A 16,851-nucleotide genomic window follows, 5' to 3' on the forward strand; every position below is an offset into this window, starting at 1 on the left:
ATAGGAGATATTATAGAGAGTATTTAGGAATCTAGTGATCTAGTGAATTTGAGGATTTTATATTTCTTCGGAGGGAAATGTAAAGATTTTGGTGAACCTTAGATTTTGGATTTATATAACTAAAAAGTTTTGTATTCAGAGTAGTTCTTTCTTATGAATGCTCTTGCTATTTGATTTTGATGTGCTCTTCAGTATGTACAATGGATGGTCATGTATATTGTACTTTATATTATCCCCTCACTTTTCAGTTTCTCATTTTCTTTTCAGTTTAATAGCATGTAAATAATATACAAAGCAGAGCTAGTAGGCAACTTGAGTTTGTCATAAAACATGTAATGGCAAATGAACTTAATATTTTATTCTTTAGTAAGGTAACATATGTAGGGCTTGATCCAACTCCCATCAAGGTAATGGAAACACTCCCATTGATTTCAATGAGTTGTGGATCAGTCCTCTAATGCATAATGGAAAAGTAGTCACCTCAGCTTCAATAAAGTCTTTAATATGGCTTCACACACTGTACTACCAGAAAAATAGATTAGATAGAACTACATTATGATGAATACACAAAGTGTTACAGATGGCTCAGTTCCAAGTTTGAGGGTGGTGTCAAGTGCAAAGACTGGGTTTGGGTCTACTACTACTCAAGTTTAATTAGTCCGTTTCATGTTTTTTCCTAATTTATATTTAAATTAATAGATTCCAAGGCCAGAAGGGAGCACTGTGATCATTTAATCTGACCCCCTGTATAATAACACAGGCAATAGAACTTCCCCAAAATAATTCCTAGAGCAGATCTTTTAGAAAAATATCCAATCTTAATTTAAACTTTGTCAATGATGGAGAATTCATCATGACCCTTGGTAAACTGTTCCAATGGTTAATTACTCTCCCTGTCAAAAATGTACACCTTATTTCCACTCTAAATTTATCTATCTTTGACTTAGAGCCATTGAATCATGTTGTACCTTTCTCTGCTACATTGAGAAGCCCATTATTAGATATTTGCCAGTGTAGATGCTCATATACTATAATAAAGTCACCCGTTAGCCATCTCTTTGTTAGACTCAAAGAGCTCAATCTATTTAGCATATCTCTATAAAGTATGGTTTCCGATCCTTTTATCATTCTTGTGTTTCTTCATCAAACCATCTCCAATTTATCTACATCATTCTTGAATTGTGGACACCAGAACTGGACACAGTATCCCATCAGTTGTCACAAGAGTGCCAAATAGAGAAGTGCAATAATCTCTCTACTCCTACTCAAGATCTCCCTATTTATGCATACAAGGATTAATTAGCTGTTTTTGCCACAGCATCACACTGGGAGTTCATGTTCAGTTGATTATCCACCATGGCTCCCCCAAAAAATTAGTGCTTTTACTGCTCCTGAGGATAGTCCCCCATCCTGTAAGTATGATCTATATTATTTGTTCTGAGATGTATACATTTACATTTAGTTCTATTAAAATGTACATTGTTTGCTTGCACCCAGTTTACCAAACTATCGAGATTACCATGTCAGTGACCTGTCCTCTTCATTATTTACCATTCCCCCAATTTTTTTGTCCTCTGCAAACTTTATCAGTGATGATTTTACTTTTTCTTTCAGGTTATTGATAACAATTTTAAATAACATAGGGCCAACAACTGATCCCTGTGGCAACCCACTGGAAACACACCCATTCAATGTTTACAATCACACCTTTAGATCTATCAGTAAGCCAGTTTTTAATGTGTGCTGGGAAATTTTATATTCTATTTTTAATCAAAATGTTATGTGGTACCAAGTCAAGTACCTTACAGAAGTCTAAGTATATTTTGTCAACACTATTTCCTTCATCAACCGAACTTGTAACCTCACCCAAGAATGATATCAAGTTAGTTTCACAGGATCTGTTTTCCATAAATCCATGTTGATTTGCATTAATTACATTACCCTCTGTTAATACTTTATTTATTAAGTCCTTATCAGCTGCTCATTATCTTGCTCTAGGATCGATAACAGGCTGACAAGCCTATAATTACCCAGGTCATCCCATTTACCCTTTTTTAAAAAACAGGCACAACTTTCGCTTTGTTACAGACTTTTGGGACTTTTCCAGAGTTCCAAGACTTATTGAAAACTGGCATTAACAATCCAGTGAGCACCTCAGCTAGATCTTTTAAAACTCTTGGATGCAAGTTATCAGGATCTGCTGATTCAGAAATATCTGACTTTTTAATATCCTCCAGAGATACTAGTGGAATGTTATTACCACCATATGATGAGACTATACTATATCATTAGTATAGACTATTTCTATATAACATACAAATGATTAATCACTATGTAAATAACATATTTACATCCTTTTGTTATTTAGTGTAGATTGCAGTTGGGCACTAGAGAATCATGTCAGGAAAAATTGAGTATGTGTATTATCTCTCCTTCAAGCTGAGCAGAAATAGCAGCCATTAAGTCAGGGAAGCCTTAAAGGCCCACTACCCCAAAATGTGATCTCCCATTTGACAACTCCAAAGCAGAGCTATCAGCCAGGTAGCAGAACTGTCAGCTGTCTACAAATTAGGACCCATCAATCCAAAGATTCTCACCCCAAGACAATTGAGAAGTTCTCTTGTGACTTCCACCTTCACCTTATTACCCAGGGTTCCTTCAGACCAAAGCTCTTGGAAACTTTTCTCTGTGCAAGGTGGTATCAGGAAATAAATCAATGGAGACATAGCCATCCAATTAATAGATGGCATAAACAGGACAACAAAAGAATGCTTTCATTTAAAGCTATACTTTACTTAGTCTCAAGCACTTACACACGTCTGCAACAGGTTAGGAAAACACCCCCAACCCTCATTAATTACTGAAGTTGTGTATGGCTCTCTAACGGCACAGTGACAGTCTTCCAATGGGGACCACAAGATGTGTCCAGAAGGAGAGTCCCTGAAGAGTACAACTACCCCAAGCTTTCTTCCCTTATTTATTCATTAGTATTACAATAAGATGTCACTCAAAGAAAACTTATTAAGCAAGCAATTTCAAAGAGATTTTCCTCTAATTATCAATTAGTCAGATATGTTTTTTTTCAGAGTTTGCATGCCTTGAGGCCCTGACAGACACATCGCTGAGGGCACATATAGATAAGATGTGTTTTATTAAAACACATACCTCAGCAATTTCAACAGAGATCTCATCACGAAGGATGCTGGGTCAAGCTGCCCTTTCTGTGGTTGCCCAACCCCTCCTGACTCAGTCATGCTAAGGCTGCTGCATAGGCCCACTTATGACCTGCTGGCTTGGTTACTTTTAACAATAAACAATAGTGGTTCAGGCTTTTTCTGGTCCGCCAAGATTTCCCCATACACACCCTCCCCCTAAAAATTTGAGAGCCCAATCCATTTCTCCACCCAATTCCCATCATCCCCCAGAGCCACCTGTTGGAGCCATGCAGGAATTCCAACTCCCTCAGCAAATGGAGAGAACTTGGATTCATAGAGGGCTTCTATGGAAAAGGACAGGGAATTCTGCATATATGCATTTTCTCTATTCTCTAACTATGCTGCACCTACTGACTGTAGATCCCTGATCATCATCCTCGGGATTAATAATCCTGATGTGCATCTGGTACAAGCTATTGTAGTTGAGCCTTGCTTTCACGTTACCTCCATAACACCTCACTTGAAACTTCGACCTTAATTAGATGTATGCAATTGAGAATAACAATACCGTATTGACTCAAAAACAAAATAGAAAGATGTGCTTCTGTAGTTATCTATACAAGACAATTTGAGAGGAAAAATTGTAGGCCTTAACAAAACCAGATACAGAAAATTTTGTCATGTTATGTGCTTTAAAAAAAAAACTAAGAGACTTAGTCACTTAAATTTAACATATAAACTTAATTTAAGAGAACCTCTTCATGGGGCATTTCATATGTAAAATATAGGAAAAATTTGCTTTAATCATCTTTTATTTAATATAACGTAATATAATATAATATAATAAATAAACACTCAAAACACTTGTTTTCATGGAAATCTGAATGTGTTGGCATCTTCATGTGAATTAGGGAACACATTATTTTAAATTGAATATAAGGGGTATGGAATTAGTATGAATTATTCATTTGCTTTATTGCAGGGGTTCTGAAACTGGGGGTTGGGACCCCTCAGCGGGTTGCAAGATGAGCTGTCAGCTTCCACCCCAAACCCTACTTTGCCTCTAGCACTTATAGTGGTGTTAAATATATTAAAAAGTGTTTTCAATTTATAAGAGGGTCCAGAACTTGCTATGTGAAAGGGGTCACTAGTACAACATTTTGAGAACCACTGCTTTATTGCCTTTGCATTCATTGAAAAATATGGGAGCCCTATAATATATATTATAATATAATATCTGAAGTTCCTATGAATATTAAACAAAATCTCTGTAGTTTAGCATATATTTTATCTGCCTTTATATTTCAAAAATATTGAGTTTAAATCCTGTGGGGGGTCGACTCTTTATTAAAAATGCTTTATCTCTTTTATCCTCTTAGTCTCAAAAGCATCCGCACGTTTTCAAATCTTTCTTTATCAAGAAATATCCTGTATTTAATAAATATTTAAACAGCCTGTTTTTATTGAAGAAACAAAACACTGTACATTAAGTGTGAATTTCATTACATTTTGCATACACAGAGATCGTGAGCTCTCAATAATTCACTTTGAACTGTGGGCCTTTGTGATGAACTGGAAGATATCTGTATTACTTTTTATGAATATGATGTATGCCTCTCTATGTTTGTTGATGATGGGTTACTAGCTATGGAGTTAGATCAAAAGGAGTTATTAAAGGAACCAAGCAGGAAAGGTAAAATAATGGCTTCTGTGAATCGGGTATAGAATGGATATATTGTAATTTAAAGGAGCCATTGCAGTGAGCATGCTGATGCTTTGTATTATTGATGCTTTTCAGGCACTTCAGTTTCAGTTCATGCACTGGTGCTTTGAGGATGGATTAAAAATGTACTGTAGGTGCCTGGAAGCAGAGCAAAAGGTACAGCAATGAAAGTGCTAGCTTTATTCTCTTGCACAGCTTTTTATTTCTTTTATAGTTGTTGATAGCAGTGGGAGTGGATGGTTTTTACTGCCAAGACAGAAAGAATAGTGTAAGTGTAATAGTGTAAGCACAGTGTAAGTTCCTTGGAGAATGACATATCTTTAAAGTTCCATGCACATTTTTTTGCTATGTGAATAATAAACAATTGCAACACTAAATACAAAAGAAAACCACACGATGCAAAGTTTCTTACAGAAACCTAAAACCACAGGAATTCAGAGTTTTGTCTTTCATTCTGGTCCACATAATAAAAAAATACTTAGCACTTTTCATCTGTAGACCTCAGAGCTTTACAAACATGGTAAGTATCATTATCCCTATTACGATCACTTTTGTATGGAAGAGAGTGAAATCTATGAAAACATTATGCAGAAAATAGTGTCTCAAATGTGACAGTCATTCATCACAATCTGACACATGACTCGGTGTGTCATGATGCACCTCATGCATAGTCACAAAAGTCTGTTGTGAAGAGCTGCAGCCTGCAGATATCGTGTCAAGGCTGGCATGAGACGAGAGCATCTAACAATCCAAAGCATCTAAGAATCTCATGAGCCATACCAACAGAGAGATTGTCTGATAGTAAGGTTTCTGCAGAGTGTACATTCTGCAGCAAAAAGCTTCCTAGGAATGCCAAGGAAAAAGGCACCTCTATACTAAATTACATTTGTTTTTCAGGAGAACACATCTATTATGCATGCAAGTATGAGCTTTATCTTCCCACAGCCACTGTTTGCAGTTCCTTTACTAACTTTGTGTAATGTAAAAATATAGCTGTGTTCTTGGTAGGGTAGTACATCACTTATCCAAATTTGGGAGATTTCCATGCATAGTTCCAGTAAATTCCACTTTATCTAATCCATTTCTGATGGTTACCATCTTGGCTGATACCAAGGAATAAACCAGGGACAGCTAGAGCTAAAAGCAGAAATTGTTGCTCTTTGAGCTAAGTTTTCTAGTTGAGAGCTAGAACAGACCCATATATTCCATGGATTGGGTACAGAATAGGAAATAAAATCTTCACTGATCATTGGGTTGCATAACATGCCGAAGTGCCTCCAAAGCATTTTTTTTCTTAACTCAAGAGCATGCCAGTCATGGGAAAATGGAAGATCACTTTTGTGATGCCTAAATCTTAGGGACAAGATAGGAGTGAGTATTTGTTAATATGTACCATAATTCCAAATAATGGTTATCATTTGTTTGTTGAATAACCAATGAAAATTGTGCAAATTGCTATCTTATTTTAGCAAAGCTATAAAACAGTTATTTATTATTACATATTATTTGTATGCTGCAAACAACCCAAGGCCTCATTATGCTATAAACATATGACAAAGTGCCAGTCCCTGTCCTAAAGAACTTATAACTGAAATAATAATGCCATACTCCACTATAAACTTATAGCATATGCAGACCAGCTGTTTGTTATATATAAAGTGTCACAGTTCCAAATAAGATACAATTAATAATTTTATACTTCATCATTTGTACTCTGAATTATCTAAAGGTGTTTTGCTAATGATGAGCAAATACACAACACAGTAGGTCATGCAAATGTTGTGCAGTAAGCATAGATTATAAAGGCACATTCATAAATAATTTTAAAATGGATGCAAGTACAGTGACAACTGCCTTAAGCTGTCATGCAAAGGAAAGACAGGAATTGGTTGCTTAACAAAGGTATACTTCAGAATTGTGCACAATATGTTTGGTTGCAATGTCGCCTACTGGAAAGAGCACTAGATTGGGATTCAGGAGACATGGGTTCTGTTCCTAGCTCTGCCACTAGCCTGCTGGGTGACCTTGGGTAAGTCACTTCACCACTCTCTGCCTCAGTTTTCCCATCTGCAAAATGGGGATAGTGACACTGATCTTTATTAACTGATTTTCGACACACTGATGAAAAGGGGTAGGCATTATTAATATTTTGAGTCTGATTCTCTTCTGTGCCCAAGCTCTGCTCATCATAAGGGTAGGGTTAAGAAAGTGGGAACAGGCATCAGGGAGGCAATTATGATGACTACCAGTTTCTCAGTGCCTTTCCCACCACTGATGCCATTTAGAGCTGCTTCCAAGCACTGACACAGGGTTCTTAATGGCTATTTCCTTGGTGGAGTTGGTGCTCCACTGTGCCCACTTTCTGCCTCCAAAACATAACCTTCCACTGACATGCCCCCAAGGCAGGACAAAGGAGCTGGCTACAGTGTAAATACACCAAAAAGGATTTCCCCTCTAGCAAGGGAATTTTTTTTACTGGGTATTTGTAGCTGGATTGTGGCCTCTTTGCATAATGGCTTGAGAATACCCAATTTCAGAATCTGTCATTCTGAGTGAGTCTCTTACAATTGGAGATTGCCTAGTAAAGATAAGGAGTACTTGTGGCACCTTAGAGACTAACAAATTTATTAGAGCATAAGCTTTCGTGAGCTACAGCTCACTTCATCGGATGCATTTGATGCATTGAAGTGAGCTGTAGCTCACGAAAGCTTATGCTCTAATAAATTTGTTAGTCTCTAAGGTGCCACAAGTACTCCTTTTCTTTTTGCGAATACAGACTAACACGGCTGCTACTCTGAAACCTAGTAAAGATGGCTTCCTGTACACCTTTCATTCTAGTGTTTTAATACCTACATTTATTTTGATAAATTTCTGTATGGAAAGTTTATGTTAATAAAAGAGCCAACATTTCCCTGTATTATAGTACTTGTAATTTACCTCAATATTCATTTTGATAATCTGCAAAATAAAGTACAGTATGTTAGTATTTTTACTGTGAAATCCCCTTTAATGCCAACAGTCCTAAAAATCATTCTTCACATTTTCAGCAAATATTCTGATTTAATACAAATTCACAGCGAATATTATTCACTATTAATTTGCTTTGAAATCACAGCTACATTTTCCAGGGATTATTTAAAAAATACTTAAGGAAGATACTGAAATAATATTTAGGCTTTTGAAATATAAACTTTGCTTCAAATGAGTCGGTAGTTTATAAATTGAAAATGCATTTAAACTACTCTGGGTTCTTAGTCCCAAATCCTCAGCACACTGAAGACAGAGTTTGGCCACTCACATTGGTGGGACAAGACTCTGACCCTTGGGAAGTAGACTGCTCCAGTAATATGCATGTATGTGCTCATCAAAGCTGAAGAGTTTCTCAGATGGTTCACTAATTGGAGGAATTCCCAGAAATGACATTCTAAATGCAGTAAAATTTGGAAGAGACAGACATATGTTTCCACAAACTGTGGAATCTATAGTTCAGAGAGAGATGCTATTCTGTGTCCATTGCAAATGAGTATACTAGAGGAAGTGATTGCTCTACATGTTTGATCTAACAATTTCACAGATGTACATTGCTTATATGTGATGTCTTGAGAGACAGTTCTGTCATACTTTGCTTCTTTCTGTTATTTTAGCATACTGTCACAGATTCACAAATCATGTATTTGCTGACTGCTTTTGAGAGACAACTGTGTGCATTGTAACCAAAAGGATGCAACACAAATTTATCACACATGCAACTATATATACTTATTTTCCTTCTACATGGCTGAAATGTAACAAAACAGTCCAGCATTTCTGTTGTCATAGCCTTTATGACTTTGTCAGTAACTTGAATTCTCAAAAAAAAAATCCTAAATCGTTGCACATCAGAAATGGTTTTAATGTCCCTGGATAATTCCACAAATGACTTGAATATACCAACTACTGTTTCAGCAATAATAATTGAGTACTACTCAGTAAAGCATACACTAAAAGCACATTTCTTTTATTGTACAAAAAGTGGAATTCACTTTTGTAATGACATTTGTGGAATAACAGATATCTAGGAGTATTTTGATATAGTATGAAAGTAAAGAGCCACAAATGTCAATGGTTTAAAATATCTCACAAGTTTCCTGGTGGTAACAATAATTTCTGCTATGGATGGTTGCTTGTTAAGCATTCTGTGTGAAAAACAGTATTGTTTGTAACACACTTCAAGTTTTACATGAGAGTCATTAAAAGCTGGGCTATTATTTGTAATAGATATCTTTCCTTCTCGCACTTTTCCCCATCATTTTACCAAAACACTTTTCTCCTTTTCCCAGACCTGGCAGTATTTCTATACCAGCCCATCTGTTTTGATGCCCTCTGCCTGTGTAGTTGGGCCCAGGAAAGTAAATATAGAGTCTGACTTGGTATAGATATGGCAATTTCCTGCATGTCTCTGGGAGAACTTTTTGAATTAAGTTTAAATATCTTTGGGGTCCACTGTTTTAAAAGCAAAATGTATGTATCATTATGTATGGTTCCTGCATAAGTTTACTCATGTCCATCTAGCCTATCCTGTTTTCTGACAGTGGCCAGTGATGGATGCTTGAGGGAATGAACAGAGCAGGGCAATATTGAGTAATCCGTCCCTTGTAATTCAGCCCCAGCTTCTGAAAGTTGGAGGTTATGGGACACCTCGAGCATAGGATTGCATCCCTAACCATCTTGGCTAATACCCACTGACGGACCTATCGCCCATGAACTTATCTAATTCATTTTTGAACCCAATTATACTTTTGGCCTTTACAACATCTCCTGACAATGAGTTCTGCAGGTTGACTGTGTGTTGTGTGAAGAAGTACTTCCTTATGTTTGTTTTAAATCTGGCACCTCTTAATTTCCTCTGGTGACCTCTGGTTCTTATGTTATGTGAAGGTTAAATAACACTTTATTCATTTTCTCCGCATCATTCATCATAATGTTATAGACCTCTGTCATATTCCTCTTAGTCAACTCTTGTTTTAAGTTGAACAGTTCCAGTCTTTTTAATCTTTCCTCCTATGAAAGCTGTTCCATACCCCTAATCAGTTTTGTTGCCCTTCTCTGTATCTTTTACAATTTTAATATATATATCTTTTTCAGATGGGGCAACCAGAACTGCACACAGTATTTAAGGTGTGGGTGAACCATGGATTTGTATAGTGACATTATATTTTCTGATTTATTATCTATCCCTTTCCTAAGGGTTTCAAACATTGTTAGCTTTTTTTAAAAAAATCCCTGCACATTGAACAGATTTTTCAGAGACCTACCCACAATTACTCCAAGATCTTTCTTGAGTGGTAACAGCTAATTTAGACCCCATCATTTTGAAGGAATAGCTGGGAATATTTTTTCTAATGTATATTACTTTGCACTTATCAACATTGTATTTCATCTGTTGTTTTTTTGCCCAGACACCAGTTTAGTGAGATTGCTTTGTAACTCATCACAGTTTGCTTTGGACTTAACTATCTTAGTAATGTAGTATCTTCTGCAGATTTTGTCACCTCACTGTCACCCCCTTTCCAGACCATTTATTAATATGTTGGACAGCACAGGTCTCAGTACAGATCCTTGGGGGACCCCATTATTTATCTCTCTCCATTGTGAAAAATAACCATATATTCCAGCCCTTTGTTTCCTATCTTTTAACCAGCTACTGATCTGTGAAAGGAACTTCCCTTTTATCCCATGACTGCTTCCTTTGCTTAATAGCCTTTACTGAGGAACATTGTCACAGGCTTTCTGAAAGTCCAAGTATACCGTATTTCCTAGATCACCCTTGTCCACATCCAAAGAATTCTAATAGATTGATGAGGCATGACTTCCCTTTACAAAAGCTGTGTCGACTCTTTCTCAACATACCATGTTTATCTATGTGTCTGATAATTCTATTCTGTACTGTAGTTTGAACCAATTTGCTTCTGGAACCTTTTTTTAAAAAAAACAGTGATACATTAACTACCCTCTGGTACAGAGGCTGATTTAAATAATGTGTTATATACCACAGTTACTAGTTTTGCCATTTCATATTTGAATTCCTTCAGAACTCTTGAGTGAATACCATCTATTCCTGGTGACTTTTTACTGTTTAATGTATCAGTTTGTTCCAAAACCCCATCTAATGACACTTTAGTCTGAGATAGTTCCTCAGATTTATTCTGTACAAAGAATAGCTCTAATGTGAGTAGCTCCCCAACATACTCTCCAGTGAAAACTGATACAGAGAATTCATTTAGCTTCTCTGCAATGTATATCTTCTTTGGGTGCTCCTTTAGCACATCAATCAGTCAATGACTGTTTGGCAGGCTTCCTGCTTCTGATATACTTCAATATTTTTGTTAGTTTTTGTGGTATTTAGCTATTTGCTCATCAAATTCTTTCTTGGTCTGCCTTCTTACATTTTTACTTCACTTGCCAGACTTTATACTCTTTCTGTTTTACACATGTTGAACTTCATGCCTAAATATGTCTAATTTTTGGTATCCCATTTTGATTTCCCTAGTGCAAGCAAGACTGAAGGACTGATCACAGATAAGAGTATTCATAGTTGTTTATAGCCTAATCTTATATGGTACTCATTCAGTAAATCCATAATCTTTGGGGGTGTAGAGTGTGACCACCCTGCAGAATCAATACTATTCTCACTCCTGTCTCTGTAAGATTAAATCTGGGGACTATCTCATTTAGTACAGAGGAATCTTGGGTATTTTAGGCCTAAATTAATTTAAGCTGAATAAGCAGCTTTTTTGCAGTCCCACTATCCAGGATGGTGGAGAAATAAACTGTCCACTCTCAAATTTCTAGTAGTTTGTGGGAAAAGGAGGTAGTGGCCCAACTAACTAATCTCAACAAAGAAGACCTGATGTACAGGTGAGCCAGTCATTTGTCCTGTGAAGACTTCAGAAATGAGGGCAATAGTAGGCTATTTCATCTTTTTTTTTACCAGACACCCTGCCTTAAAAAAAACAAGTGTGAGTGGAAGAACCTCAGCACCATGCTGGATCATGCCCTTAAATAGGATTTGAGGGACATGTGCACATCACAGTTCAGAATCTGCATGAGAAGTGAGCTCGTTCGCTCTCTCTCTCACACAGACACACACACGATCCTCAATGCAGTAAAAAAACAAAACAAAGCCACTTTAGAGCTGTTGAATCTTACCATCTTGGTTTTATAGTGCTTAGGGATTATAAACCAGCAGATTCAGTTCTTAGGGGTTCATATCTGTTATAGTCAGCAGGTGTTTGTCAAGCCATTGGGAGTGAATGCCTCTCTGGAAGCACTCTGCTCTTTGCAGGATTAAGCCTCTGTTAATGGGATATGAGGGTTCTGAGAGACTCTCGGGATCTGGTCATTATTATGTGGTTATAAAGAGCACTTCAGAAACCTGTTCGCTTCTTTCATTACACAGAGTAAATAAAAATTGTAGCAAAACCTGATGATCACAGTCAAAATGTTAAAAATAAAGCAAAAACATGACATGGATGTGGAATCTGATACATCCTGCAAAAGAGGCACTTTCACAACAGGACAAATACTGCACTAATTTCAAAGGAAGAGAGCTGCACCTATATTACTATAAACCTTCTGTATTGATATTCTAAATATAATTCTAGCTTCTATATAGTGTAAATATAATATCACTCTAGTGGTGTAATCACCCTTCCAAGAGCTTAATTTTTTTTTTATCTTGGCCCTGAATATTAAGAACCTCATCAGAAAATCCTAATTCAAAATTGGCTGGTAGGGCTTTTATATTTCTGATTGGATTCTGGTTTTTGATGATGGCCATTTATATGTTGAATTGATGACTGCAGCATTATGTAAGCAGGTGCATTCCTCGCTGTTCAATATCTACTAGCTTCAGCAGAGCTATGAGGCTGGTAAGTGAACTCAGATGACAACTACCTGAAAGGGGGTTTCAAAGAGGATGGCTCTAGACTGTTCTCAATGGTAGCAGATGACAGAACGAGGAGTAATGGTCTCAAGTTGCAATGGGGGAGGTTTAGATTGGATATTAGGAAAAACTTTTTCACTAAGAGGGTGGTGAAACACTGGAATGCGTTACCTAGGGAGGTGGTAGAATCTCCTTCCTTAGAGGTTTTTAAGGTCAGGCTTGACAAAGCCCTGGCTAGGATGATTTAACTGGGACTTGGTCCTGCTTTGAGCAGGGGGTTGGACTAGATGACCTTCTGGGGTCCCTTCCAACCCTGATATTCTATGATTCTATGATTCTATGATTCTAACTGCAAGATAGAGTTTAGAATACCACTCCCATAATCCCTTGCATGTGTATCTTGAGGGGATAATCTAGGTCTAAATTAGGAATCTAAATTTATAAATGTAACTAAATTGGTGAGGATCAATGAGAAAACCTAGGAGTGTCATAGAAATAGCATTGCACAAGAAGGCTGAAGGATTTTTTACTATTGGTCAATGGAACATAATTTGTCATTTATCACCCACACTTTGAGAACTAAAGCTCTGTTTCATTGCTGGATGAGTAAAATAAAAGAGGATACAATTTTTTTAAAAAATAAGGGAAAATATATACTGAAGTATGAGAAGAAAAAGGGATTGCATTCTAAATATAGTAGATAGGACACTGAAATCTGCTATTTGTCTAAAACCTGTTCACCACACTGTAGCCGGGACATTCTCTTGGGATTTTGATGTCTTTTAACTATAAGGCACTAAGTGCCTTAAGATATTTAGGAATTTTTCTTCCATAACTTCAAGTGTCAAACAAGTGATGAGACAAAATTATGTGTGTGTGTTTGCTTTTTTAAGTTATCAAATTATAAAAGTATGTGACAGGACTAGAAAATCAACCTGGAAAAAATATGTTTTCCACAAAGTGAATTTGTTCGATTGTTTGTGTTGGCAGAATATGCCAGTGCTTATCTTTTGTTCTTACAGGCACAAAACTAAAATTTATACAGATAAATCTAAGAAACCTTTCTGAACTGATATTTCAAGATCTCGGAATTTGAGTTAATTCTGGCTTCTCCTTCCACTAATGTCAATTAAATAAATTATATATACTATTTATTTTTGTTATTTTAAAATCCTATCCTAATAGGATAATCTGGGATAATCATTTATATTATGAAACTGTTGAAAGATTTTATAATACAAAGTATTCTACAACTGACAAAAATATTGAAAACAAAATATTTTTCAAAACTTGAGGTACTGTGTGTGCTTCTGGGATTCAAAATGAAGTATTGATTATTTATCTTTCATTTCAATTTTCTTAGATTAAGTGTCTTATTTCTCAATTCCAGGAGCTGATGCTGTGGAGGCCCAGTGTAAGAGATTTGAAGTGAGGGCAAGTGAAGGTGAAAAGGTGCTGTTTTCTGCAGATGAAGATGAGATTATCATTGGAGCTGACAGACTCACAGTAACAGGTAGAGTAACAATCAGGTCTCCAAACAATATTTGTTTGTAGTCCCTGGTGATAATTTTACTTAATGAACTTGTATCTCTCAGACTTTCACAAACTCTTTTCCCATAGCAATGAATGGGTATATGGGGACAGATTCTTAGCATTAGCAGTGAGTGCTTGAGCTGTTCAGAATAATCTAGGATGAGCAACCAACAGGCGCTGCATAATGTCATGTATGAAAGACATTTTCTAATGCTCAGAATAGGGTGACTGGATAGAAAGTGTGAAAAATTAGGACAGGAGGTGAAGGGTAAGAGGCCCCTATATAAGAAAAAGCCCTGAATATTGGGGCTGTCCCTATAAAATCAGGACACCTGGTTACTCTGGCTCAAAATAAATTTCTTTGTGACCAGAGTTGAATTTAGAAAGAAGTTTATATGACCACAAACTGTATATGTTTCATTTTTAACAGGGATGATTTTATATGTCATCATTAATAAAACATTGATTTATGGTACATGTGCCATTTTGAAAGGTTTTACTTACATAATGCCCCCTAGTAATTGTGTAAAAGCTGCCGTTACATAGTATATTTTGCAATTCTTCTGTACTGAAAATGTCAAATCTAATTTCTGTATGGCCAAGTAGTGCTCAACTAAAGCAGGCTCACCTTGAATTTGAGAAGGGGAAGCCTATTTCTGAGCTGAACCTTAGTCTGCTTAATAGAAGAATTAGAAAGAACTCTCACTTAGGAGGCAAATTACCCAGTTTTGGGCAAGTCTGTAAGATTTATATACTATCAATGTAAAATAGATGACCACTAAAACATCAGTACCTAGAACGTGTATCGATGCATTATTATATACTTGATTTTAGTGCAGGGTGAACCCTTAACAGGCTCAGATAAACTAGGTTTAGTTTAAATAAACATCTGAACATTCAATACTTAAAAAAGCCTTATCTGAACTAGAGCTGGGTCTGAATGATGAAGTTCTAATCCAGAGTCGGATACAAATCTGAATTTCCCCACAATTCAAGTATATTTGGACTCCCAGTACCAAGTCACTCCACATTTAAGAGAAGCTTGAATTTCAAAATTCAGATTATTATTCCACTTCTCTAAAATTCAAGTGGGATGGTTCTGTTCTGAGCCCATGTTTAGGTGGAGCTATCTAAACCTCTTTTGTCTGTAAAGTTAAGCTGTAAATCCCTTGCAACAATAGGCTTTTTGTGAGATTTTAGAAACTGCTACTTCTTTACAGTCAGGCCAGATATATCAAAATGGTTTTCTCATACTATTCTATTACTTCCATTTCCAGTCCAGACTGGACCCAGGAAATCCAGAGACACAGCCTGTGGGGGGAAAAAGTTAACCAAACTTTCTTTTTAAGCATCAGAAAAGATATCTGATTACAATAATACTTGATTAATAGGTAAAGAATGGTTTTTTTATTCACTTCTGTTCTTCCATTCCTACCTGATCTCTACTTATTTTTCACACTTCTCTTCTCATGCTGGTACTTCATACTCAAAGGCTTTTCACAGGAGACAATTTAGAAATGCCGTCTTGTGAAATAGCATTTCAGCGTTCCATTTGTTTACAAGAATGGGGCAGAGAGTTTTTCATTGCTTCAGAGGAGCTCTTCACAGACAGAAGTTTTAGGAGACTTTTATCACGATAGAGGAGACATCGGAAGAACATTAGAAGAAAAAGGCAGAATCATCCTGGAGCCACGCTGGGATCCAAACTCCCAGTCAGATTGTTAAATATTCAGACATTCAATCTTACACAATTGACACAAGCTTTCAAAGCAGCTATTAAAAGTGTACAAAAGAAAACATGTCTGACAAAGGACATAGAAGTGCTAGAGTTGTCACCATTAGGGAAACTAATTGTGTGCTGTAAATGTGATATATCTTTTTAAAGACTTTGAAAAGCAATGTATTGTATAAGTGAATCTTAACTTCAGTTTATATGGCAATATTTTCAAAGTGGCTGAGTCTAAGCAGATCCCATTGACTTCATAGAATCATAGAATCATAGAATCATAGAATATCAGGGTTGGAAGGGACCCCAGAAGGTCATCTAGTCCAACCCCCTGCTCAAAGCAGGACCAAGTCCCAGTTAAATCATCCCAGCTAGGGCTTTGTCAAGCCTGACCTTAAAAACCTCTAAGGAAGGAGATTCTACCACCTCCCTAGGTAACGCATTCCAGTGTTTCACCACCCTCTTAGTGAAAAAGTTTTTCCTAATATCCAATCTAAACCTCCCCCATTGCAACTTGAGACCATTACTCCTCGTTCTGTCATCTGCTACCATTGAGAACAGTCTAGAGCCATCCTCTTTGAAACCCCCTTTCAGGTAGTTGAAAGCAGCTATCAAATCCCCCCTCATTCTTCTCTTCTGCAGACTAAACAATCCCAGCTCCCTCAGCCTCTCCTCATAAGTCATGTGCTCTAGACCCCTAATCATTTTCGTTGCCCTTCGTTGTACTCTTTCCAATTTATCCACATCCTTCCTGTAGTGTGGGGCCCAAAACTGGACACAGTACTCCAGA

The 16,851-nt window shown here is 36.7% G+C and overlaps 1 protein-coding gene across 4 annotated transcripts in view; it reads left to right on the forward strand.

Moving 5' to 3' along the window:
* Positions 1–16,851, forward strand: part of SGCZ (sarcoglycan zeta) — an 833,511-nt gene that overhangs the window by 741,035 nt on the left and 75,625 nt on the right. For all 4 annotated transcript variants that reach the window (XR_005292802.2, XM_038400960.2, XM_038400961.2 and 1 more), the window contains one exon: positions 14,193–14,315. Coding sequence is in view for 3 of the 4 variants with exons in the window: in XM_038400960.2 (XP_038256888.1) it covers positions 14,193–14,315 (123 nt within the window). In the remaining variant the exon portion in view is untranslated. The remainder of the gene's footprint in view (positions 1–14,192; positions 14,316–16,851) is intronic.

This window comes from Dermochelys coriacea, chromosome 4 (genome assembly GCF_009764565.3).
Source record: "Dermochelys coriacea isolate rDerCor1 chromosome 4, rDerCor1.pri.v4, whole genome shotgun sequence".
Classification (NCBI taxonomy): Eukaryota; Metazoa; Chordata; order Testudines; family Dermochelyidae; genus Dermochelys; species Dermochelys coriacea.